At 38.8% G+C, this 25,644-nt stretch overlaps 1 protein-coding gene across 4 annotated transcripts in view; it reads right to left on the minus strand.

The window, feature by feature from the left end:
- STS (steroid sulfatase) overlaps positions 1 to 25,644 on the minus strand; it is a 211,094-nt gene that overhangs the window by 110,351 nt on the left and 75,099 nt on the right. For 3 of the 4 annotated variants that reach the window (XM_042457724.1, XM_042457721.1, XM_042457723.1), the window contains exons 7-9: positions 15,503 to 15,640; positions 11,909 to 12,068; positions 1,232 to 1,353 (exon numbers count right to left, since the gene is read on the minus strand). In XM_042457724.1, coding sequence (XP_042313658.1) covers positions 1,232 to 1,353; positions 11,909 to 12,068; positions 15,503 to 15,640 — 420 coding nt within the window. The remainder of the gene's footprint in view (positions 1 to 1,231; positions 1,354 to 11,908; positions 12,069 to 15,502; positions 15,641 to 25,644) is intronic. The other variant, XM_042457722.1, reaches the window with a different exon arrangement.

Below are 25,644 nucleotides of genomic sequence, written 5' to 3' on the forward strand. Positions count from 1 at the left end.
GCTATTAACAATCTCTATACAAGTTTCTCACAGTGCTTAAATAATTAATATTATTTTTTATTCACATGGGAGACAATTTATGATTGTTCACCATGGTCATCACCATATCCAACACAATGATGTCTATATTATTATTAACTTAGAACATCTGTTACTATATGTGAATATTCAGTAAAAGAATTGAGGCTTGAGGTTAATAAGGCCCCTCTGCCAGAACAACAACAACAACAACAACAACAACAACAAAACTTCTGAGAAAGTATACTGGATCACCAGGCAAACATCAGTTCATCAGCCTTTGATATACAATTTCAATAGGACAAATTTCTTCTTAGATTTTTGTTAAATTTAAGATCTGTGAAAATGACCCAGCCACTGGTTGCCTTTGTTCTGGTGCCTTGCAACTGTATACAAATCCTCAAGTTGGAAAAATGCCCAGTAAGGCATGAAATGACTAGATTCCTAGACTGGATAAACCAATAATCTGACAACCATGTCAGGTAGCTGTGTATGTCCTATAAGGTCTGATGTGAACAAATTTTGTGGGTGCAGGGTCAATATCCCAAAATTTAAAATATACTAGACCAGAAACTTCCAGTTCCAGAAACACATTTCCAGTTTTGAAAAATGTGTTGTTGTTTTACGTTAATGTGTGGACCAGATTTCTATAATTTATTTAAAAACCACTATGATAACTTATTTAAAATCACCACACCTGGAGGCTTCTAGGAAGGGCAATCATTCTTTCTCTCCCTTTCTTTCCCCTTGTTCTCCTCTTTCTCTCTTTGCTTGAAAATGGACAGCCAGGTAATCTTGGGCTGGAAAATCAGCCTTGGCAGCCAATCCCAATTTTGGGATCATTCCCAACAACCAAATCCTATTTGCCCTATAAAACAGGTAGAAATTGGTCTTGACATAAACACAACATCACTTAATAGACTCTTTCCAAAGTATGAAGGTGTGTTTTACCACAACGAAGATGTAGAACTTTCTCAAATTGTACCAGATTAATTGTCTAAGGCCAAATTGTTCCCTTGATACTAGCTTGATTATTTCTTTAATTTTTTTTACTAAGATAAAAGAATAACCAAGATAAAAAGAAGGAAGGTTAGGCACTTCAAGCAATTTATTTGTAACCATAGCCCAAAGTTCTCCCCCCCCCCACCATTCTTTCAAGTTGCAATAAAAAATTACATAAAATATTCAAACTTGAATGGGCAATTTTACTTACTGTTTCTTGGATGCCAGCGCACTGCATTTAAATATGCATTACAGTAATGGAAGAGAAACTCATGCTTTGAGAAGACAGCTATGCCTTGAAGCAAGGGCATCAGATCACGTCCATCAATAATTCTGAATAAGAAAGCATTTCAAAATCAGAGAAAAGGAGCCATATGTTGCCAGCCTGAAAAGAAATTTTATACATTGCCATTTCTTTATAAATGCCATAAATCCCATTGCACCAGAAATACAGTGTCCAGGTAATTTCTCACTTTTCAGGACTGCAAACTCTTTGTGTTTTGTATACTCAGTGGGGGAACTGCAGCTCATTCTGGCTCTCAGATGAGTGCAAATGTATGATACTTGTCCAAAATATGTATTTGTTTTGTTTGCAGGTCATGCTTTAGCTGTACATTTAATTTTTTATGTACATCTCTATACATTTAATGTTAGATCAGTGCAAAAAAAATTGTTTACCAATATCCCAACTCATACATTATCTGGAGCAATTTATGACTTCTATTCAAACTTTCGAATAGGAAAAGCATGGCTGGGCTGTTTGTTTAGCCAAGTTTGGAGACACAGTGCTTCCACAAAAAACAGCAATTTATCATTCCACAGATTATCTTTGGGAGAGGTTTAAACCCCCCATATTTCTCACTTACTTGGTTTAGCCTGCTTTTAAAAAAAATCACACACAATTCCAAATTGGATTAGCACTGTAACGCTATGAGTGATGTTAGGAATTCCTCTTGAACAGCAGCTCACTTTCTCAGCATATCACCTTCTGAAAAATGAGTGGATTTTAAGAACCAAGCACCACTTATCCTTGATTTAAAACAGTTGAGAGGAACTAATTTTCATCAGTTTTTTTAGGCAGCTTAACTTTCTCCTTTTCACACATATTAATGTGAGAAATGAATGAATATATGGGCTTGTCCTTTTAGAATATTGTTCTCCCGTAAGCTATCTCTGAATAATATCCAGACTTTGTTATTAAAGTTATTAATTCACTAATTTTCTAGTGACTTCACCTTATTTTCTAGTTTCCCTAATCAATGCTGAAATTGAAAATAATTTTGAATTACATTGTTCAAATCCATGGAAAATCTGCCACACTCAGTAGAAGAGGAAGGCTTGTTGCATCAGAAGAAGAAATATTAGGAAATGAGTCATACAGAAGCCACACTAATCTGTGTGATTTTTTAAAAAAGATAATAGGAAGGAGGGAGCAGGGGAGAGAAAATCTAGATTAGATAACTGGATCTGTGGAGCTGAAGAACAGCTAAATTTGGTAAAGAAGAACAGAAAAGAAGGGGAGGAAAGGGAGTCATGGAGTGGAATGGAATGGAATGGAATGGAATGGGTGTGAGGGGAATGAGTTGTTCATTAGTAGAAGATGAACACTCTCAATAGTCCTTTGAAAATGCATCCCCATGGTCTGTATGGAAGAAAAATGTTTGCAGTCTTTCTGAGGAGTGGGAGCTGGAATCCATCAATTCATCTATTGATTATGTGCTGGACTGGTTTCTACTGTATTATTATTATGGTATAACATGCATTATAATATTATTCAGGATGATTAGCAATGAATACACAGAGGATGATCACATTAGGGCTTACCATGTGTCAATTGTCCCTGGATCGCTGGGGAAGTGCACCTGGTGCACTTCCTCAGAATCATGGAATCGTTCAGGGACAGTGACTTTCCTCTTAATGAAAACTTTGCGTTAAGAGGAAAGTCACTCTCCCTGAATGATTCCATGATGCTAAAGGGAGCTAATGATTCCATGACACTGAGGCATTCATACACACGTGCATCCCCAACAATCCAGAGAGGATTGACACACGGTAAACACTAGTGTGATAATCCTCACAGTGCTAGGCTGTTAGATAATCATGAAAAGTTTTCCTCAAACCCATCCCTCATTTCTTCCTCTCCTGGGTTCTCTCTCACTCTCCTTCCCTACCCTTCCCATTCTGTATATCACCCACCCTCAGAGATTATTACAATGCTTTTTTCTCGATCTGGGTGTGGGCTGAGACCGGGCTGGAAATATGTCTTATTGCACAGCTCCATGCCCAAATCATTACCATCACGTCCCTGATCAGAACATCTCCCATTACAGAAAAGAAGCGTTTTTAGCTAAGGATGGGAGAAAGACGGGGTGTAATGATCTGGGCATGGGGCTGTGCAACAAGACATGGTCCCAGCCCAAACTCAGCCCATGCCCAGAATGGGAAAAAGCAGCTAGTATGATAATCCTTCTCCTCCTCCTTCTTATCCACCCCCTTTCAATTCAATTCAATTCAATACTTCAATACAATTAAAGTAAGAGGGGAACAGGGAAAAGTACGCTTGTCAGAAATGTGCAGGGACATCACTAGGGGGACATGGGAGGGATGCAGAGCTCACTGGGTGAAAGCACCTGGTGAGACCTTCACGGGAATGGAGGGTGAGGCAGTCTGCTGGCTTACTCTTCCACCTGCCTGTCCAGCCGGCCAGGTCCTTCTGCAGCTGGCCAAGCAAGGGGAGCAAGGCACAGAAAGGGAAAGGAAGTGGGAGTGCCTGCTGCCTTGTTTGTTCATCTAGCCACCTGGTCTTTTTCCACCTGATAGGTGGGCGACTAAGTCTGAGGGTGGGAACGGGAGGTGGGACTGCTCCCTGCTGCTGACCACATCTTCACACTGGGTAAAACTAAACCTAGTTTGAAATGTGATCATTAATATTTGGGATTCCTTACTCCTGCATGAAAAATATGTGTCCAGCCACTGATCTTTGCAGATCACACTTCTTATTTGTGAATTGGGAGGCTTAAAAGATGCAGTGATTCAGTTGTGCAAAAAAAAAATATCCTGCATGTGCTCGGAAATTCTCAAAAATTCCATGTTAAGAAATCTCCACTCTTGAGTTAATGCCACAGTCCTATTAAGAACTTTGTAGTCCATATGAGGGAAATTTCTAGGTTGGAGTGAGGTAACTTTAAAAGGACCAGCCCCCCTCAAAAAAAAAAAAAGCCCTTTTGAAGGAGGCAGAAACAAAATGTGTTCTGCTATGGTCAATGGTGACCACTTCCATGCCATTCTCTGTAAAACCCATGGTCAGGGCCCAAGTCAACATTATGAGTTAATGATAACTTGACAAATTCAGTGATTCTGATTAGCAGTGCTACTGAAAATGAATTAACTTTCCTATTTCTAACATTTAACACTACTGACTTAATTTTAATCAAACGTAACATTTCAAGCTGTGATAATACCTTTGTCAGAATAACAAATCAATGCAGATATTGGCAGAATGATCTGAAGTGATAAGCTGATAGGATTTCAGGTTAGCTCTGAAACTTGCCAAACCCCAAGCAATTCTTCCTTCCTTTCAACCCTATTTCATGATTCTTGTTTTCTCATGCTAAATGAGAGATGTTTCAAGTAATTCACATTTGCCACTGAAAATGCCAGGTATGTACAGTCGGCCCTTATACACAGATTTTTTATACATGGATTCAAGCATCCACGGTTTGAAAATATTCAAAAAAAAGTATAAATTTCAAATATCAAACCTTGATTTTCCATTTTTTATCTGGGATACCATTTTGCTATGTAATTATATTTAATGGGACTTGAGCATACACAGATTTTGTTATACACAGGGGATCTTGGAACCAAACCCCAGTGTATAACAAGGGTCCACTGTATCTCCTCCTTCCTTTTTGTCATTTTGAAAGCTTGCATAGACATTCCTGTGCCCTTTTTAGTTGGCCTAATAAAGACAGTGTCACAGTATAGAGCGTGGAATATAGTTAGGTAATGCCTCATCATGTGATTCTGCTCTGGCCAAATGATGGACTGTTGCTGAGGCCATGTCTGCATGGGCCAAATAAATTGGCTTTCTCCCATCTTCTTGGCATAGAGACCAGATGACACATTGCCCAAACCTCGGTTCGGTTACGAACAGACTGGACAATGTCTACACTGTTCACCAACAGAAATGAGGGTATACGTCTCTTAATACATATTAAAATACCTCTCTGGATCTTCCTAGAACATCGTGCACCCTTCGTTCCAGGAGCTCCGATGATGCAGTGGTTTAATGCCACTACAAAGTTTTAAGTTTGACCCCTGGGCTTCATGGTTGACTCAGCCTTCCATCCTTTTGTAGGTCAGTAAAATTAGTCCCCAGCTTTTTGGGGGCAATTAGTTTACAGATTGTAAACTGCTTAGAGAGTGCTGAGTTCACTGATAAGTGGTATATAAATGTACATACTATTGCTATTGGCTGTTTGAAATGCATCCCACTGTGCTGCCCGGTGCATTTACTGCTACCATGGGTCACTTGCCTTGACGTCAGAACAAGGTGCCTGAACATGTAATTGTTTCTGGGTGCCTTGTTCTAACCTAAGAGCCAAGTGAAAGCACTAGCAGCATAGCAGGATGTGTGTGCGAACAGCTGTCTCATCTCAGAACAGAGGGCAAGGTAATGGAGAAATGATGAGGCAGCTCCGGGGCCAGGATACTCCGGGCTGCCCCTGGATTATCCTGGCCAGTGCAGACAGGACCAGAGACTGCAATGAAACAAAACCTAGTAACAGATGATATCATTTTGCATAATTTTATATTAGAGTAACTGCTTTTATGGTGGCTAACACACATTTGTGATACCATTTAGCCTTAGGCTAATGGTCAGTTTAGCTATGCATGTACATCATATGTTTAAAACAGTGCTAATAGTAATATGACTCACTCAAATATGTTTCACTCAGAAGTAAGCTTCGTAGAATTCAAAGACTAGCTGAGCTGTGAGTAAGCCCTATTGAAATTACTGTATAAAAGCAAATAAACATAGTATTATCTTCACCTTTTAAGAATTATGGCTTCAAAAAATAAAAACATGCTTACTTTATTTGGAGAAAAAAATTGAGTTCATGTTGTCAGTAAATTACGTATGCTTCTATTAACTATCAAATACATCATATTTACTTATGGGAAAAAATAAGCTACAATTTTAATCATCGTGTAATTTACAATATTTGTAAGTGTTTACAGAGGCTAAATTCAATCTGGTACATGTTCTGGCTGAGGCGTATTACATGAAAAGTACTTCAACACAGCACCCAGTACAAATTTAATGAATTTCACATCAGTGTTAAATGGCACAAATCCAATTAAATCCATATTTTTCTAAGGAAAATTTTAGAATTAATTATCTGGAAAGGTTTGGTCCCTCCTCCTCCTCTATGAATTTTAAAATGAATCCAAAACTCAACAATATCTGTATCAGAACAGAACAATGTCAAGTAAAAATCAGAGTGTCTTTGAAATATAAGTACTCACCAAAGAAAGGCAGTTCTAAAATACAGTTTGCCCTTCCCTTATGCAGGGGATCTGTTCCGGACCCCGCCGTGTAAGGGAAATACCGCGTAAACTCAAGACCTATTAAAAACAATAGGGCTCATTCCCACGGTGTGCACCCAGCATGCCCCATTGTTTCTTCCAGGGCATGGGAGAACCTTTCTGGCACAGCTTCCAGCGTAAGCTGGAAGCTGTGTATAGTGCACCCGCGTATGACGTGGGCACACTGTAGACACAGAACATCACTTCAAGGTGGAAAATATCAACCTATCCTGTTACTGCCACACCTGTTCCCTAGAAATTACACAGGCTGCAGCTGTACTCCAGAAATAATATAGTCTAACACCGTTTCAACTAACATGGTAGAATGCTACGGAATTCTGGGATTTGTAGTTTGTTGTGGCACCAGAGTTCTCTGAGAGAGAAGGGTAAATATCTCACTAAACTACATATTCCAGATTTCCTTAACACTGAGCTATGGCAGTTAAAATGGTATCAAACTGCATTATTCATGCAATGCTGATAGAGCCAAAGTGAATTGGGAGCATACTTATCAAATTTGCAGATGACACCAAATTAGGAGTAGCTTATATGCAAGAGGGTAGGATCAAAATTCAAAATGACCTGAATAGACTAAAAAGCTGAGCCAAAATTAACAAAATTAAATTCAACATGGAGAAATGTAAGATACTGCCCTTAGGGCAGACAAAATGAAATGCACAGATAAAGGAGGGAGGACACCTGGCTGAATGAAACTACATGTAAAAGGGATCTAGAGGTCCAAGTAGACCACAAGTTGAACATGAGTCACAGTGTGATGCGGCAGCTAAAAATGCCAATATAATTTTAGGCTGCATCAATAAAAGTATAGTGTCTAGATCAAGGGAAGTAATAGTGCCACTGTATTCTGCTTTGGTCAGGCCCCACCTGGAATATTGTGTCCAGGTCTGGGTACCACAGTTCAAAAAGGATGTTGAGAAACTGGAGCATGACCAAAGGAGGGTGACTAAAATAGTGAAGGTTCTAGAAACCATGGCCTATGAGGAGAGACTTAGGGAGGTGGGTATGTTTAGTCTGGAGAAAAGAAGGTTAAGAGGTGATATGATAATGCTGTTTAAATATTTGAAGGGATGTCATATTGAGGAGGGAGCAAGCTTGTTTTCTCCAGAGAACAGGACCTGGAACAATCGATGCAAGCTCGAGGAAAAGAGATTCCACCTCAACATTGGGAGGAACTTCCTGACAGTAAGGGCTGTTCGACAGTGGAACGCACTCCCTCGGAGTGTGGTGGAGTCTCCTTCCTTGGAGGTCTTTAAGCAGAGGCTGGATGGCCATCCGTCGGGGATGCTTTGATTGAGAGTTCCTGCATGGAGGGGGTTGGATTGGATGACCCTTGTGGTCTCTTCCAACTCTATGATTTTCAATTGCATGCATATAAGTTATACAGAAATGCACAGGTAGTGTAACTGTACCAGATGACAATGTTGCATTTTAAGGAATATTTTTCTGTATCTCCTAAACCTCTTGAACCTATGAAAATGTAAACGTTTTATTTTGCTATTACCCAAAGAGAGATCAATTTATTATCCCATCCAGACAACAGTAACACATTCCAGGAACCTCTGTGTATAATGCCCCTGGTTCCACATTTCATGTGTCCAGCAAGAATATGCTTTATGTTTCAAGGCTGCCCTTTTAACCTGTGAGCCAGTAAGTCAGAAACAGATATTTAACTGTGATTCTTTTCTTATTATTCTATACCCTCAAGCTTTTAGGTTGGTGGCAGGGCAGGGCAGAGGTTGCAACTGAGATTACACTAGTTTACTTCACAAGTGATGTAAGCATTGTTGTTCAAGTGGTAAGGTATTTATTCAGTTTATAGTTCATTTGCTTTGCTTCTAAACATTATGACATTCCCACAGTGCAATTTTATTATATAGACTTAGCATGGTAAATACATTTGAAATATGCACCCTCTTGTAATAAAACTTAACATTTATCATATGAGTGACCCCTACTGACAACTGGAGTCATTCTATTTCTTCTGTTCCAGTAGATGGGAAAGTCCATGGGGCACTTTATTCTGGTATTGCAATTGCCACACCTCGTTTTAACTGAAATGATTACTGTACTGCTGTGACACAAATGTTTGTACAAAAAATATTCTTCCCTATGGGAAAAAAGGGCTTTTCAAAGGACTAGATTTCCATGAAAGTTGCACACATCAAGATGACTGGACCAACAAAAGCATGGCAAAGTTACTGTTTGCATTAGCTATCCCAAGGCAATGATGGATCTAATCTTCCACATTCTTCACTCTTTTTTCCCTGTCTTTCCCTACAAGCACTTGATAAATTATCAGCTGTGCAGAAGAGCCTCTTGACAGCACTTTTGCTGAAATGCCAGTTTGGTTTGTCAGCTGGTAACTCCTTTCCCCTTGATCCTATTTTCTGCTGTGCAAAATTAAATGCACTCAGAATAGTTGGATATCTAGCAGGATGTGATGGACTAAGTCATCTTCAAGCCAAATACACTTTAAAATTCACCTTATAAATGGAGCAACCACACCTAAAGATGAATACTCTATGTCACCAAGTATATGTGGCTTCAAAGCAGAATTTGCAAACATTATTGGTCTGGGGACTAATGCTCCAAGAAAAATTTCTAGATGGGTAATTCCTGGATTTGTAGTCTGAAAGGTAACTTTCCAAATCTTTGCTTTGAAGCTGCATACTGGAGGGGAGGGTACTACTCTTGTTTGAGTATCAGAATTGAAGGGACAGAAAAGAATGGTTGTATGTTCAGAATGTTAGTTGGTTACAAGAATGAGACAAACTGGGTTATGAATAAATTAACACTGAAAACTCTAAACAATTACAATTCAGTGCAGATTCAGACTTATGCACTGTGATTTTTGGGTGCTTTAAGCACTGGCAGTCACTCCCTTTTGGGCATTGAACAGTCTGCATGAAATTTTTTCTGTCAGTTGAGTAAGGGAAAAGGACATTTTTAAGTGAAAGTGCTGTTGAAAACAATGGGCTTAGATGGAAGAAAATTGAAAGAAACTTGGCTTAAATATGTGAAGTCAAAAGCTTTCATGGCCGGCATCCATAGTTTTTTTCAGAGAAGATGCCAGCCATAGATGCTGGTAAAATGTCAGGAATAAACTCTTCTAGAACATGGCCACATAGTCCAAAAACCCCACACAAAAACTTTGGCTGAAATAATTTCCAACTGCAGGTGAGTAAGTATGGTAAATGAATTCAGTGGTGTCCTCTATCTGCTGCAAATTCATTCATGTTAGTGGGAAAGGAGTTGGGAATTCTGGGTCTTCTCTAGTAGGTCCTGGAAGATACCTGGGGTTGACCATTATCCTATACTATATATTTTACATATAATTCTCAGTCAGCAAAGTTAAAGTTTCATGAAAAAAAGAAAGTAAATATTTGTTTACATTGTTATTATCTTTCTTTTTTATTGCTTCTATAGGGAGATGTGCTTATCACATTGGGAACTCAGGGGAATAAGTAAGATGGGGAGTGGGTGGGTAATAAGGGAATTGCAGCCACAGAAGAAGATTGGTTTTTCCCCAGTGAAATTTTCTTTCAATTCCCGAATGCCTGGCACTGAAGTAAGTTAAAATATCAGTTGAGCCTTTAAAAATAGTTTAGGCTTCCAAAGGAAAGGCACTGGTAAAGTTGCTAAAGATTGTGAATACAGCAAAGAATAAGAGTTCAAGTGTGAATAATTGTTAATATCTCGCCTTCTGAATTGCTAAAAATTTGGAGACTGAAGGAAAGTTTCAAGGAGAGGGGGATAATTCTTTTTTAGAGGGGAAATATTTGCATTTTGGCCCCCATCTCATAGGTACACATCTTTATACTGATTTCGCTGAGAAGGCAATATCCTTTGCTGTTCTACCTGAAGTAGTCCTGTGTTCATACTGCAAGAATAAAGGCTACATTTGGAAGGAAGGAAGGAAGGAAGGAAGGAAGGAAGGAAGGAAGGAAGGGCAAGCAAGCAAGCTTGGATTCCCAAGACTATCCATTAGGGCTCTGACCAAATGTTGTCTACTGATGCCTTAACTAAAAGAAATAATTGAACCAGAAGGCTTGTGTAGAGTAACATATGGCAAGCTGGTTATGAAAGAGCTTGCTAGCTGGAGCAAAAGGTTGGAAAAGATATTCTGAATGTAGATCAGGCAAATCACTTTTTAAATTTGCATGATGTAAATGAACACCACTTGTCAAGATAGTATTACTTTAAATTTGCAGGGGGAAACTTCACAGCTGGTGATTTATTGACTGTATATAAGAAAGAACAGAATGGTGTTGGCATTATGCCCAAGCATCCATAGCTTGATCAAAAGGAACATGTAAGGTAGGTATAGAGAACTGTCAGGAAGAAAAACCCATCTTCTTAAGCTATAAAGAGTGGAGGAAGCAATTAAAAATCCTACTACTGTGTTATTATGGAACACAAAGATCAAAGTCCTTGAAAGATTCACGGGAAAGACCTGGAAACTTAGGTTATGGAGTGAAAATAGGCAAACTCTGCAATAGTGAAGAACAGTAAAAATGTGTGTGTCTGTGTGCGTGACATAGCTGTGGCAAAGTAAGAGTCAGATAATAGATACACATATGTATAAATGACTCTGATAGCATTGGTGATTTAACACCATCCCTATAATATAAAAACGCCCTAATGGGAAGTTACATTTGTTGGTGGAATACACTGCTATGGAAAGTGTAGTATTTTCCTTTGTTATGCATTTAAGAAAATACTTAGTGCCCACCTCTTTGAAATGACGTCATCTTGGATTTTCCACATCATCATTAATGTGTCTCCCTTCCTGCACTCTGGAGTAGCACTGTCCAAAAATAGTTCTAATGTGTGATGACTTCTCTGTAGAGTGCACATTCTGCCTGCTTCATGAATAAGGAGATATTCACAGATTATATATGTCTACTTCACTGAGAGGATCTGTCAGCTATTATGAGGAGTTGAGACAGCTGAGGTGACAGATCGATTTTCCATCATTTTGAGTTAAACTCTGATTTTGGAGCTGAGCCAGCTACAGTTGTATGTAGTGATGGAGAAGCTTTAAAAATTGTGTGTAAAAAGTATGGCCGACAAAACTCTGGGAAGAACATCTGTGTGCAACTAGAATTCAGGCATCAGATGAAGAAATTGCTCCTGTAAACATGTATAAGAGATAATAAATAGAATTGACCTTAAGTGACTTATGAGGCCTGAAAATACTTTCAAACCTACCAAAGATGGACTTTTTTTAAAAGGAGTTACTTCTTTTACAACAAATGAAATTACACTGGCATACCTGTCGTGAGGTAGTTGTGCCCCAGCAAGTTTAACTATGGTGGGGAATACATCCATATTACTTGTTGGTTCATCAATACTTATATCAGGATTTAACACTCCAGGCCAATAGAGCAGACCAGGAACTCGAATCCCTCCTTCCCAATTTGTAGCTTTTCCACCTGGGGAAAAAAATACAGCCATTGAGCTTCAAAAACTAGCTTTTATTTAAACAAATCAAAATTTGATTAGATAGTAAAAGTACAAAATTTAATTTATCAGTTAATTGGGTATTTTTTTAAATGAATATTAGATGAAACAACGTCTTCCAAACAACTAGGCAAATTGTATTTGTTTAAGTCAGTTATTATTATTATTATTATTATTATTATTATTATTATTATTATTATTTAAAAATAACTGTTTATAATATGAGCAGTTGTGCAGTGCTAAATTTTGAAGTGCATACACTCATTCTGAAGGCCCAAAAGTCACATTCTTAAGGAAACTCCAAAAATATTGGCAGCTATGTTGACTCAAATCAACAGACTAGTTGTAGTAGTTTTCCTTTCCATCAGAAACACCTCATTTATATATCTAATGCATTTTAACTGCTCATTCAAGACCAGTTTGGCTCAAAATACTTTTTATTATCACAACAAAGATAGATCATAAGAGGATCTTGCTGTTTGCAAAACCAATTTTCCCCTCAAGCTACCCTGAGGAGTATGGATAAACCCATAAGGAACCAGGGAAGCCTAAGTCAAGGTGGCAAATCAAAACGTCCCAGCACTTTAACCCTATGACCTCTTTCTCTACTATTGTTGTTATGTACCTGCTATGGACACTAAAAACAATAATTCATGAACTAGCAAAGGCCCTAAGCTATTTTTCTTTGATATATATGCAACCTCCCTCTATTCAAGAGGTGGGGAAAGTGTGGCTTTCCAGGTGTTGTTTGACTGCAGAATTACTCACCATTGATTATGTTAGTTTGGGCTGATGTTTTCACCCAGTAGATATTGTTGGAGTATATCACCATGATTTCCTTACTATTGGCAATATTAGCTAGGGCCAATGTAGTCCCACAACATCTGGAGCACTGCATTTTGCCCATACCTGATCTACTCACATCCTACCTGAAAAATCCTTTTGCCACAGATGCAGCAGGTAGATTGCTTTGTGTGTCTGCCTTCACATGCATTGACTCATCACAGTTTCCCAAGTTCTCTAAAGCTGATTTCTTACAATTGACTATACAACGCTAGAGCAGAAACATTATGTAAGAAGGAATAATAGAATTTCCCCAATTTATGTGCATCTTTATAGTTGTTACTAGAGCAATGTGGAAATGAATACAGTCACAGGGAAATAGCAAACATGTCATTATGGTAACGTAAAAGTCAGAGACTTAGATGGGACTCTAGTTTTATTTGTGTTTCTCCCTCTAGCAGTAGTTAGTAATTTCATTTAAAACTTTGCATTGCAATTTTACACATTTCTCTTTTAACAGTCTAATCATACAAACTTTGAATGATACAGAATTATACAGTCAGTCATTTCTTTAATTTTTCCTGAAATTAAATCCCTAAAATACTCTATAAACAGATGCAAGCCGCATTTTGATATGTCTGCCTAGACTCTCTTGAGCCTGGGAAGCTCATTAAACTAATTAGATACCCAATTTCAGAAGATGATGTATCTCTACTTCTTCTGATATGAAAATCCAACCCTTGCATCCATTTATGAATTTAAAATATGAGATGTTACAGTTAAATATGTAAAAAATGGAAAGTAAAGTATACACTTGCAGAAGAATATCTGTACGTGAAGTTCTGTGATTTTGTGATACATAAAAACAAAGTTGACATCTCACAGAGTTTAAGGTGCCTAACACTGTTAGGAATGGAGAAAACATCAGGAAATGAGAGGGTTAATTGCTGCGTTCATCTTGTCTTTTCTTCCCACTCACCCAAGAAAAAGAAATATTGTGTCTCTAACAAACCTCCCACCTTGTTTATTAAAGTCATCTCTGTATAAACAGGCTATTTTAGTGGGATTGTTTTGTTCACACTTATCTCAAATATTTAAGACTGAGAAGGACTTCTCTTCCTCTCACTTCTGTTTCATTTATTCGTTTTGCATTGATCAACAGCATGTGGTTTTCACTGAAGTCAGCTTGTGATATTTGTACTGCTGGTGGTTTTTTGTACAGCTTGTGATTTTTGTACGTGGTCTACATGCATGCATTTTTCCATGGGGGCCTGGTTTTGCAGGGAGGTTCAGGTTGTGGGTAGACTAAAAGTGCAGTATATAAATAGGAGCCATCATGGTGTAGTGCTATGAGCATTGCACTATGACTATGGAGAGCAGGGGTCAAATCCCACTGGATGACCTTGGGCAAGTCACAATCACTCAGCCTCAAAGGATGGCAATAGCAAATCCACTCTGAAGAAACTTGCCCAGAAAACCCTGTAATAGGTTCATCTTAGGATTTCCATGAGCCAGAAATGACTTGAAGGCACACAATTACTTGAATGCACACAACAATGTATACATAAGAAAATCAAACATGTGAAATTCACAACATTATAGTAAGTGTACTGTACAAACCTCTCTAGTATGTCTCTGCTGAAATGTATACCTTTAATGTAAATATATGCTTTAAGGGCTGTGAAAAAAATTGCTTATGTGCATGGGTGGTCCAAGACATTTTGTACGCTGAAGCCAAGGATAAAAGAATGTCCCAGCTTCCAACTAGAAAAGATAACCAGATTGTCAGTTGAGTCTTTCTGCAATGCTGGTAATTTGACAGTGTTGTCCACCATACTTTAGGACAGCTCCCTAGCTTGCAATTTATCACGTACATCTTTGTGTTCTTCACTGCTGCAGACCAGAATGGGTAAGTCCTGCAGGATTCTGCACACTGGAGGAGAATATGAAGATTTCTGTGCTGTTCCTGATCGCTGTTTTTGTTTCAGGAAGTATTTGTCTATGCAAAACCACATACTTCGTGCAGAAAATGTGCTTTCTGCTGCATAGTGCACATAGTTCTTCTGTGCCCAAAACACTTTTTGTACAAAAATGCCATTTCAGTACAAAAATAGACTTGATTTCTTTACAAAATAAATCTTTTCCTGCAGAAATAGACCTGTTTGGTTCTGTGCAGAAAACACATTTTGTGCAGAAAATCCTGTGTATCATGTGCATGGATGAATACTTCCCAAAGTAGAAAGAATCTCTCAGTAGTCTTGTAGTTGGAATTCCACTGAGAAATAAACATCTTTCCATCCCTACTTCAGATAGAAGACTGCATAGCATGCAAAGCTCAGTGGCCCATCATCACTTCATTGGTTATTTTCACCCAGTATTTACTGCAAGTGGCACTTAGTGACAAGCTAATTGGGTGGTAAATTTTCCTCTGGTTGTATCCAAGGCACTAAAATCAATACCCTGCTTATGAGGTTCTCTGCTTTGCATTTATATTAATATTTACAGTCCTGTTCTAAATGCTTGTTCAGATTTTTTTAAATAGTGTCCCCAAATATTTACAATTATTCAGTTAACAATTCTACATTTGTGAGATGCAATGATAAGAGCACTCAATAAGTCATACCCTTATATATTCCATTAGAGCCACCGTGGATATCTCCATTGTCTGAAATTTCTTCAACGTGCGCCCCATGATCAGATGTGAAATACACAAGTGTCTGCATACTTAGGTTCAGTTGATCTAATGTCTGAAGGATTTGCCCTTTAGAAATACAAGGAAGAGGGAAAAGATTTAAATCTTTCAGTCTGTATACAAGATATATACCTTGATCCGCTGCTTTATGCCAATTTTACAGTAGGCAGAACACCTGGGGCAGGGTATTTAATATGAAAATCATCTTTGATTCCAGATTTATTTCTTAGATTAAAAAAGGATGTAAAGGGTGTACAGACCAGCACTTTATGCCAACCTGCACCCGAACTAGGGCTGCAGTAGGGCTGAGTGTTCAGACTCTCAAAGCCTTACTGCCACCTGCAGGTTGCCATCTTAGCGCGTGCCCATCCAGATGGTGTGCACCATGATGTCCGTGATGCGCAGTGCCCAAATGGCGCTGTGCATGAGGGGCATCATAAAGCCATGCTGGGGGACTTATGGCACCCCTTGTACAGGGCAACAGGATGAAATAAATAAATAAATAAATAAATAAATAAATAAATAATAGGAGAACACTGGATTAACTTGGATTGTCCTGGCCAAACTGGGACAGTTGGAAGGGATGATGAAGGCAATTTAGAGGTCAGATATATAGTTATGAATCATGAATACGGTAAAGGGAAAATTAGAATTCCTTTAATAACACACCTCTCCAGGTTTTTTTTTTATAAAAAAAACACAAGCTACTGTGGGACAATCCTAGGAAAATTCCTAAATCCTTCCAGAAACACGGTTCAAAGTTTTATCCTTAACATTTGTATGTACTCATGCATTTATATGATATGCTTGAATATAATGTTTCTAACTGGATGTAAGGTAATTTTCCTAAACATTTTATTATTTTATGCTGGCTGTATGCTGTAATAAATTCATTCAATCTCAAAGCGGACAATCCTTGAAACCAAGCTTATCTAGTTTCTCAAGATATTATTCGATTCTAGAAGTAAAGAAACTTTGTAATCAATTGCCAAAATCCAATTGTAAGTGGATTAGATCCACTAGATCAGTATAACATACTTATTGCTTCCAGTTCTAAGTGTTGACTTAGTATATTCTTGCTGATTTAGTGAGTTTAGTTGGGATTAAAAACTGAATTTTGGCCAATGTCTGCATGAAAGAGACTAAGACAATGCTTCTCCAATAACTTATTAAAATAATAATTAAAAATGACTGGGATAGAAATCTACTTGAGGCAAAGTTGTAATTTTTAAAGCTGAATGAAGATTTGAACTTAACTTCAGTACCTGCTTTCTAGACACTGCAGCACAGAACATTATTGGGTTATATAGAAGATTTGTTATAGAGAGGCCAGCCCTTTCAGGCTTCTGGTCCTTCCACTTTATATTAAAACAGATTCCCATACATTGCAGAGTCAAATATATTTACTTCTGAGTCTTTACTCTAATTTAGATTTAACAACATATGCATTCTTCTTTTTAAAATGCTCATCTTCTTCCATGTCCAGGTATTTAAAAAGAGGATACTTTCACATTTACTTGTGCTTGCTGTCATATTCATTGCTCCCTTAAATTGTCTCATTTCAAACACAGACCATTCTCAGACTTCCCACCATTTATCATGACATTTTCACTTGTACTCCATTTTACATTGATACACATCCATTTTAGTACCACAGCATTCTTACTAAAGGGCCAATACCTGAATCACTTTTATACATCATATACATCGATCTCATATCTTATCCCCAATTGCCTGCCACAAACAAGGGACAAGTGTCTTCTTAGTCCCTTTTCATCACCAGGCCTGCCAAAGCAGCCCTCACCCCCCTTTTACAAATCCCCCAAGAAGATCGGATGTTTCATGTCAGAACTGAAGTTGACAAAATCCTGACCCCCTGTGAAATTCTATGAATGAATTAGAGTTGTCGCACAATAAAAGATTTGTCTGTAAATTTGGCTTGTTCTAAATGTAGCACAGTTTTTACCAATGGCTGTAAAAGTTCTAGTTATTAAAAATAATCAATGAGAATTTCTAAGCTTTAGTCTTCCTTTCAGCAATGAGGATGATGGAACAGGAAAAAGTAAACTGAAATGATTGTGATATAGCAGAGTGAAGAATAAAAATAGTTAAAATAACTACTTATTTTAGAAGCAATCATTTCTCATCTGTATTTGACATCTGACAGTGTTCAAAGCTGCATATCTTCCTGATCCCCGGAAACAGGTGTCACAAAATAATAATAATGATGGAACTTGCATCTTTATTTCCTTTTTTAACAATGACATATGGCTGGATGAGTGATGTACAAATAAGTAAGATGACATGTGCTTCTTGTGAGATAAAGTAAATCTAATGTTGTGTTATGATCCTACTACAAAAAAAGCTTAGAGGTATTACTGGATGATAGGTGGAATGGGCAATACTATGGAATATATATTACAAAGGACTCTGAATAACATGTTCCTTTGTTGAACACACTGTGTGTGTGTCCATCAAGTTATTTACAATTATTACTTAAGTGGCTTTTTACTAATGTAAAATTTAAAAATATGATTGCATGCCCCATAAGAGAGGCAGCATAGCATAAAGCGGTTGCCCGACTCGGCGGGCTGACCGCTTTGCCGCTAGACGCAGTGAACGACTACAAGCCCCAGAGTGCTCTGGGGCTTGCCCCGGCTTCCTATTGGTGCGCGGGGCGAAAGGGGAGCCGGACTCGGTGACCGGGAGTTCCGGTCCTCCAGGGCAGATGATTGGTTCAGCTGCCCTGGAGGAGGAGTCTCCTGGTCAGGTGGTACGTGGGGTTGTTTGATTTCACAGATCCTGACCTCATGCTTTGTGCCAACCCTACCAATGGTTTGCTTAATAAAGTTGTGGCCTTTCCTCCAACACGGTCTCCTGTGGTTATTCGGCAGCAGCATCTGAGGCAAAGTGGTTTGAGCTTTGGACTACAAATCTGGAGAACAGAATTCAATTCCCAACTTGACCATGAAATCCACTGTGGGATCTTGGGCAGGTCACATACCGTTAACCTCAGAGGAAGGCAACGGTAAACCTCCTTTGAACAAATCTTGCCAAGTAAACCCCTGAGTGCTGCCATAAGTTGACAATGACTTGAAGACACATAACAACAACAACAACAGTGGCCCATAAGCCATTATAGAGGCTCAATGAGACATCAGACATACAATTTACAAATAGTGGATTTATTCTTTGAGCATGGAATGTAGCCAAAACGTGATAACTACAAATAAGAGGATTAGCAAAGTTGGTGGAACTCCAAGGCTTGTAGAGATAAACAAACAGCAGAAATAGCCTAGTAATATTAATTGCTGAGAGAAGTGGGAGCAGATAGAAGGGGAAATGAAAGGCAATTTTAGTTAGCAGGCTGGAACTTCAAATGAGAGAACATTATACCTCAATTTTTCATTACAGATCCATTTGCCTATTCCTGAAAATGGTAGGTGTAAAAAATTTCAAAAATGTGATAAAGAATAGGTAGAAATTTATAATATTCAAACTCTGAATGTTTTAAATAGTTTTTTGTATTCAGAGACATATCTGTGCTAGCCTGGAATATCCGTATGCAAAGGGATCTTGCAGCCTCTTTGAAACTGTATATAGGATGTTGTAGTATAAGCTTTCATAGACTAGGCCTACTTCCTCAGATGTAGGAAACTAGTCTTTCAAAGCTTATGCTACAACTTTTTGATCACAGTTTCAACGGTTCTACAAGATTCCTTTGCATAATGTTTTACTATTGTTAATAGTTAAATTTTAATGTTGCTTTTTGTATGTTTTAAATATATTGTTTTTAATTTGTAAGCCACCTTATATCCTGATTCTGGGAGAAAGTTGTTGCATGCTTTCAAGTCATTTCTGATTTATGGTGACCCTGAGACAAACCTATCACTGGGTTTTCTGGAGCTGAGAGTGTGTCACTTGCCAGAGGTCACTCAGTGGGTTTCCATGACTGAACTGGAATTCAAACCTTGATCTCCATAGTTGTAGCTGAATGCTCAAACTACTACTGGCTCTCTTGGTTAAAAGACAGGTTATTATAATGGTAACAAAAGATGATGGGCGGTGATGAATGATGATACTTTACTAGAACTTATGAATATCTGTAAAAATAATCCTTTTAAATATAAAAATTAAAAGTATCTTAAATCCGCAGAACTGAATTGGTGATGTGACAAAACCTGTCATCATCTATAACATTGAATTTATTAATAGGGCAATCCAGGATACATTCTTCACTACCTAAAGTATTTCTTCTATATAACTGGACCTCATTTAATGAAGTATTACAAGGGGATTGGAGCCTAGAAGGTTAATTAAGATATGTGCATATTTCTAAATTTCTTTTTATCTTATCTTGGTTTTTTCTGCATTTTTTTCCATTAGATTAGTTTTTTTTTTAAAAAGCGCACCTGTTAGTGTAAGATTAGTAGAGATAAGACCAAAAGCAAATGTTAACGGGGAAAAACCTGCTAGATTTGGCCGCTGTGTTATTTCATCAAACAACTGTTCTTCAAAAACAATTCTAAAACAAAACGGTCAAAATATATTTCACAAACTGGGAACAAAGTACATGCCATGAATACACTTTCTAAAAATCCCCCGAGGGATATGGGGGGAGATATATATATTGAGAAGGAAATTCTGCATTGAGCAGTATTACATGTGGACTAAGTGTCTTGAAACATATTCAAGATGGTTCCATAAGTCTTCCTTTTTTAATTCGTAGACGCTTTAATGGAGATATTTAAAAACTGCTTGACTTTGATGTCAGTAATAGGACTAAGCTTTCAAGTCCACCTACACCCCTTCCCAAAGGGCTGAAGGGAAAAATGTAATTTCAGCAGCCTCTTTAAATCTTACTTCACATTGTCTTAAAATGCGACAAGGTGGCAGACCTGCAGGTGCTGCTTGATGAAAACTCCTTTTGTGTCTGGGTGTCATTAATTTTTGGACTGCAGTGCTATAACATCTTTGAACCAAAAAGATGTGTCATGGATGGCTTGGTGAATATTTAAGCTTTACATCCTTATCTAAGGAAGTGTTGCATACTAAAACAGTGCTGAAATATACACATATTTGAACACACACATGAAAGTGGGGAAACCAAACACCATCCAGCCACCAGTCTCTCAGAGAATAATCTATACACAACCTGAATCTGAGATTTTGTCCCCAAGGGAAAGCAAATGCAATGTCAGGAAATATAGATGTACTCTATTACTCTGTGTAACTGTATTATATTATATACATTCTCTTTACTTTATGGCCTTGTTTGACTGTAAACTGGAATTCAAGGTTACACGAACAGGCGCGTGTAGTCTTACCAGCTGTTTCTTACTCTTGTACAACCATGAAGAACAGATTGGAAGCTTTTTTGTTAACTTTAGTTCATCATAATTTAAAATTGCATCTGAACCCTAAACAGTGGCTAAGCTTAGTATTTAGTACTTAATACTGAAATTTAGGCTGCATCCCCAGAGTCATACAATCATAGCAATGGGAGGTAACCTGAAGGTCATCTAGTGTCATTGAACGAATCTACAGCCAAAGTATAACAGTCAAACTGTGTTTAAAAAATATCCAACAAAGCAGAGTCCATTATTTCTTGAGACAGTTTTTCTACTGTTGGACAGCTTGTACGTGTAGGACGTTCATGAGACATGGACTCTCAAATTAATATGTAATGCTTTGAAACTGGTCTGGGTCAGTAAGCCATATTTAATACTACTGGTGCCTTGTGGTTTAAGGATGATGAGCACCTCAAGGTTTGGACTGAGGCGTACCCCAAGGAGCACAGGCTGCTTTTATTAAGGCAAACCACAGTTTATCTGACTTAAGACATAATACCAGTAACTGAAATGTGTTTAAAAATGGAAGAATAGCCATAATTTTATGTTAAATTCAAACAAAGTATATATACTGTATGTGAAACAAAGCAATATGGATTACATCAAATGTAGAGAGATTATTTAAGATCGCAATTTCTAGAGCAAGTTTTAGCAAGAATTCCATAGCGAGTTTTGAATGTATTCAATATAGTTGTTGTTGCTGTTTTTTAAAAAAATCTATTTCAAGATTTATTGTGATTACTTTCTTTTGTACTTCACATTAATTGCACTTCCTTCCTTCCTTCCTTCCTTCCTTCCTTCCTTCCTTCCTTCCTCTCTCTTTCTTTCTGTAGGAAAATGACACATTTATTTGGCCTTCTTAGTACATTAGTAATTGTTTGCTACCATTATACATTCATTTTGTAGAGCCAATAAGCTGACCATGGAGAGAGGTTCTTCTGAGAAATAATCACATTAAGTCTCAAGATTAAAGCACATTGATGGAGGTGAGGGTAGGGAAGATTTCACCTCAAAAAAGCAGCCTCTTACTATAAGCAAAAGAGAAAAGGCAAAATTCTTTGAGCCAAGGCACTCAGATAGACTAACTATTGATCTTTTAAGCTGATTTGCATGTACAGGTTTTGTGGCATATTAAAGGCTAGAAAATTGATTTTTAAAAAATCATTCCCAGGCAAGAACCCAAATTATTGGGATGCATGAATGGACTGGAAACACAGTGACATATGTATGTATATATACTATATTTACCATAGGAAAAAGAATTAAGTATTTTCTCTGAAGATGCCAGCCACAGATGCTGGCGAAACATCAGGAAGAAACTCTTCTAGAACATGGCCACATAGCCTGAAAAACCCACAATAAACTAAGAATTAAGTATTGTTCTTACTGTCCTTGCCCAAACCTGTTTTTGTCCCTAATAGGTGGCTTTATGAAGTTTATCAGACACCTTACCTTCCGCCATGCTCCCATCACGTAAACGTCACAGATCTGCAACGGGAGCCACTGGAGGGATAGCAGATGGCACTATGCTTCCATTTTTGTCATGGAAGCGTTATCCTAAGTGTTTTAAAAAGGGCCCTTTTAAAAAAATAATGGATTAAAATGTTATTTAAAAAGGGCCCTTTTAAAACACTTACAATAATGCTTCCATGATGAAAATGGAAGCATAGCGCCATCCGTGATCCCACCAGAGGTTCCCATAGAAGATCGGTGACATTTGCGTGACAGGAGCATGGTGAAAGGTAAGGTGTCTGATACATTCCTATTTAGTTCCTGCCTTTTAAAATGCATTAATGGTGGATTCAAAATTCATACAATTTTGACTGTCCAGTTTGTGGGTAATTCATGTAAATCTACTGATTCATTATTAGATACCAAATGGAAAAAAAATAGATGATGGACTGGACAGTTCCTGCTGGAAGAACCATAAAGACTGGTAGAGCAATGGTACAAGAGAACTCAGTTAGAAACCTGGAGTCCAGCATGCCAGTAGACTATAAGAGGGAAGGGACTTGAGAGACTCAGAGATGTCTAAAAGTTGAAACAGACATTACTGTAAAAGCATAACTATCAGCCCAACCTTTCCCTGTTTTACTCTAAAATACATGTAGTTGGTCTGACATGGATTCAGACCCTAATACATGTGTGTATGGTGTTGGTGGATTGTGCAGCTTTAACTCTTCACCCTGCTATAACTTGAATTTGGACTGGGCCCACTGGACTTGCAATTTCTGAGGAACAATAGTGGTCTTCTGCTTAATTGACAGTAATCCTAGGAGACTGGAGAGGACAATCGCAAGACTAAGTGCAATGGGAAGGTTTGCTGAAACCTTACTTTGAGGACAGACAAATGTTGTTAAATTGCAACTCCTCACCACTAACTTTGCTGCCTAAGGATGATGAGAACTGCTGTCCTGCAATATCTGGAGAGCTGCACTTTGTCCACACCTTTTTCTTGGATTCAGCTGTAGAACCAATGTTGTAAAAATCTCTTTCCCTTCTTTCTGTTAGGGGATATTATTGGTAAAACAGTGTGATGTGTGAGCAATTCTATGCACTCTCTTCGTGTTTCTGCTGACCAATCAGTGCCAACATGTCCCTTGTCATGTTCTTTAAATAAAGGCTCCTCTATACATGGGCCTCTTTGGACCTTATTAGCTGTTGCTGAGGCTTTCTCCATAGGTCACAGCCCTGTGACTCCTAGGCGGGTTACAGACCGCCCATTGGGGTGGGCTGTACCCGCCCCTTTCCCCGGTGTATCGGGGCCTCAGCTGCCAGAACGGCAGCCGCTGAGGCCCCGATCCGCCGCTTTTCAGGCTGCAGGGAAGCGGCAAAAGGCCCCTTCCCCGCAGCCTGGAAAGGGGTGTCCCTGGGGCTTCAAGCCCCAAGGACACCCCACGGTGGCGGGGAGGAGGAGAAAGGGGCCCCTTGGCCCAGTGACACAAAGCGGCGCCGAAAACCAGGAAGGAGCTCCGAAATGGAGCTCCTTCCTGGTCCGAGCAAAGGGCACACTAAGCGCCCTGGCGCGGACCGACGACGTCACATCTGCGCCGCCCCGTATAGAGGCGGTGCGGTCGTGACGTCGTCATGGCGGCCCCCATGTGGAAGGGGCGCCACCATTTTGTACGGACTCAGTCCGTACTTGGGTTAGGGGGGTGCGGAAGCACCGCACCTTCCTAACCCTAGTACGGACTGTCTCTGTACTTTCATGGTGGTCTGTAACCCGCCCTAGCTTCCAGTGCTTACTTCTTCCATCCCCCTTCCATGTCAACTTACAGACTCTCTACCTTCACTATCTCTAAATACAAAATGAGCATGAGACACAAAACATTCTCCTCAGAAGCAGATTTTCATTCTTCTAAATGATAACTGTCAACATCTCTGCAAGCAACCTTTTGTAACACAAAAGAAACTTGTCCCGTTGATGTGTCTATACATGAACCAAAATGAATCTATTAAAATGAACAATGAGCTTTTTCATTGGTTGCTCAGTCACAAAAACCATGGATTAAAGCTATGAAGTGGAAAGCACTCTGACAACAAGGCATTCATATCTTAATTTTAGCTTCTGGTTATTTTTCAAGATAAATATTCAGATGTTTCTGCTTTAGGTTCAGAGCCATATCCTTTGTTACATAAATCAGATAAATCTGCCTCACTAGTCAACAGGAACGCAATTATTATTTTCAGACCAAGGCAATGACATGAACACTTGAAAGAAAAATTCTCAAAAAATAAAATATCACACAGAGATAGGGAGCCACAAATGGATTCTAGTTCAAACACAAAATAGGTATATGTTTTGATTTCCTGTTTGCCAAAATATAAGTCCCAAAATATCCAGGGAAATGAAGATATAAGGGTTTGGCATGTTTAGCCTTAAGTGCAGTAGATTTTCAGTTAGGAAGGTCATGATCCATGTTATAACTTTGGAATCCTCTTACTAATAATTGTCAGCTTTTATTTAACTTTCATTCCTAGCTAGACGCCAGTTTTGTCTCTAGGGCTTCAAGCCTGCTCATACAATCTCTTCCTTTTACATATAAGCATCTATTTATGGAAAGCAATTTGCATATGAAAATTTGTATATTTAGTCAGCATGAGTACCGTTGAAGTGTTTTTCAAAATTGTAGCGGTTGAATCAGTGTACAACCGGATTTCTATCTTTTCCTCCTCGGTTTGATAAAGGGTAGATCCATATCCGAGTAAGAGATATACCGTATTTTCCGGTGTACAAGATGACTTTTTAGCCCAGGAAAATCTTCCCCAAAGTCGGGGGCCGTCTTGTATGACAGGAAGCCCCTGGGTCCTAAAGAGAGCCCTTGGCAGGGAAGCCTTCTCTCAAAGGTAAAGGAGCGTCCTCCTCCGTTCCTTCCCTCCTTTGCTTTTTCCCCTTCCTTCCTTCCCTTCCCTCCCTTTCTTTTCCCCTCCTTCCTTCCTTCTCTCCTTCCCTCCTTCCTTCCCTTTCTTCTCGCTCCAGCCTGAGAGCAAGGCTGGCTACAGAGCAACCAATCCTTTGGAGTCACACACTCACAGTTTTCAGCCAATCAGAGAGAGGGCTGGAGAGTGGTCGCCATCCCACCCTCAGAAAGGGGTCTCTCTCTCTTAGCCCCCGAGTCCCTCTGAGAGCCAGGCTACAGAGCAACCAATCCTGTTTGGATGGAGTCACACTAACAGCCAATCAGAGAGAGGACAGTGGTTGCCCCCCTCACAAACTACAAT

The sequence above is a fragment of the Sceloporus undulatus genome, chromosome 3, assembly GCF_019175285.1.
Source record: "Sceloporus undulatus isolate JIND9_A2432 ecotype Alabama chromosome 3, SceUnd_v1.1, whole genome shotgun sequence".
NCBI lineage: Eukaryota > Metazoa > Chordata > Lepidosauria > Squamata > Phrynosomatidae > Sceloporus > Sceloporus undulatus.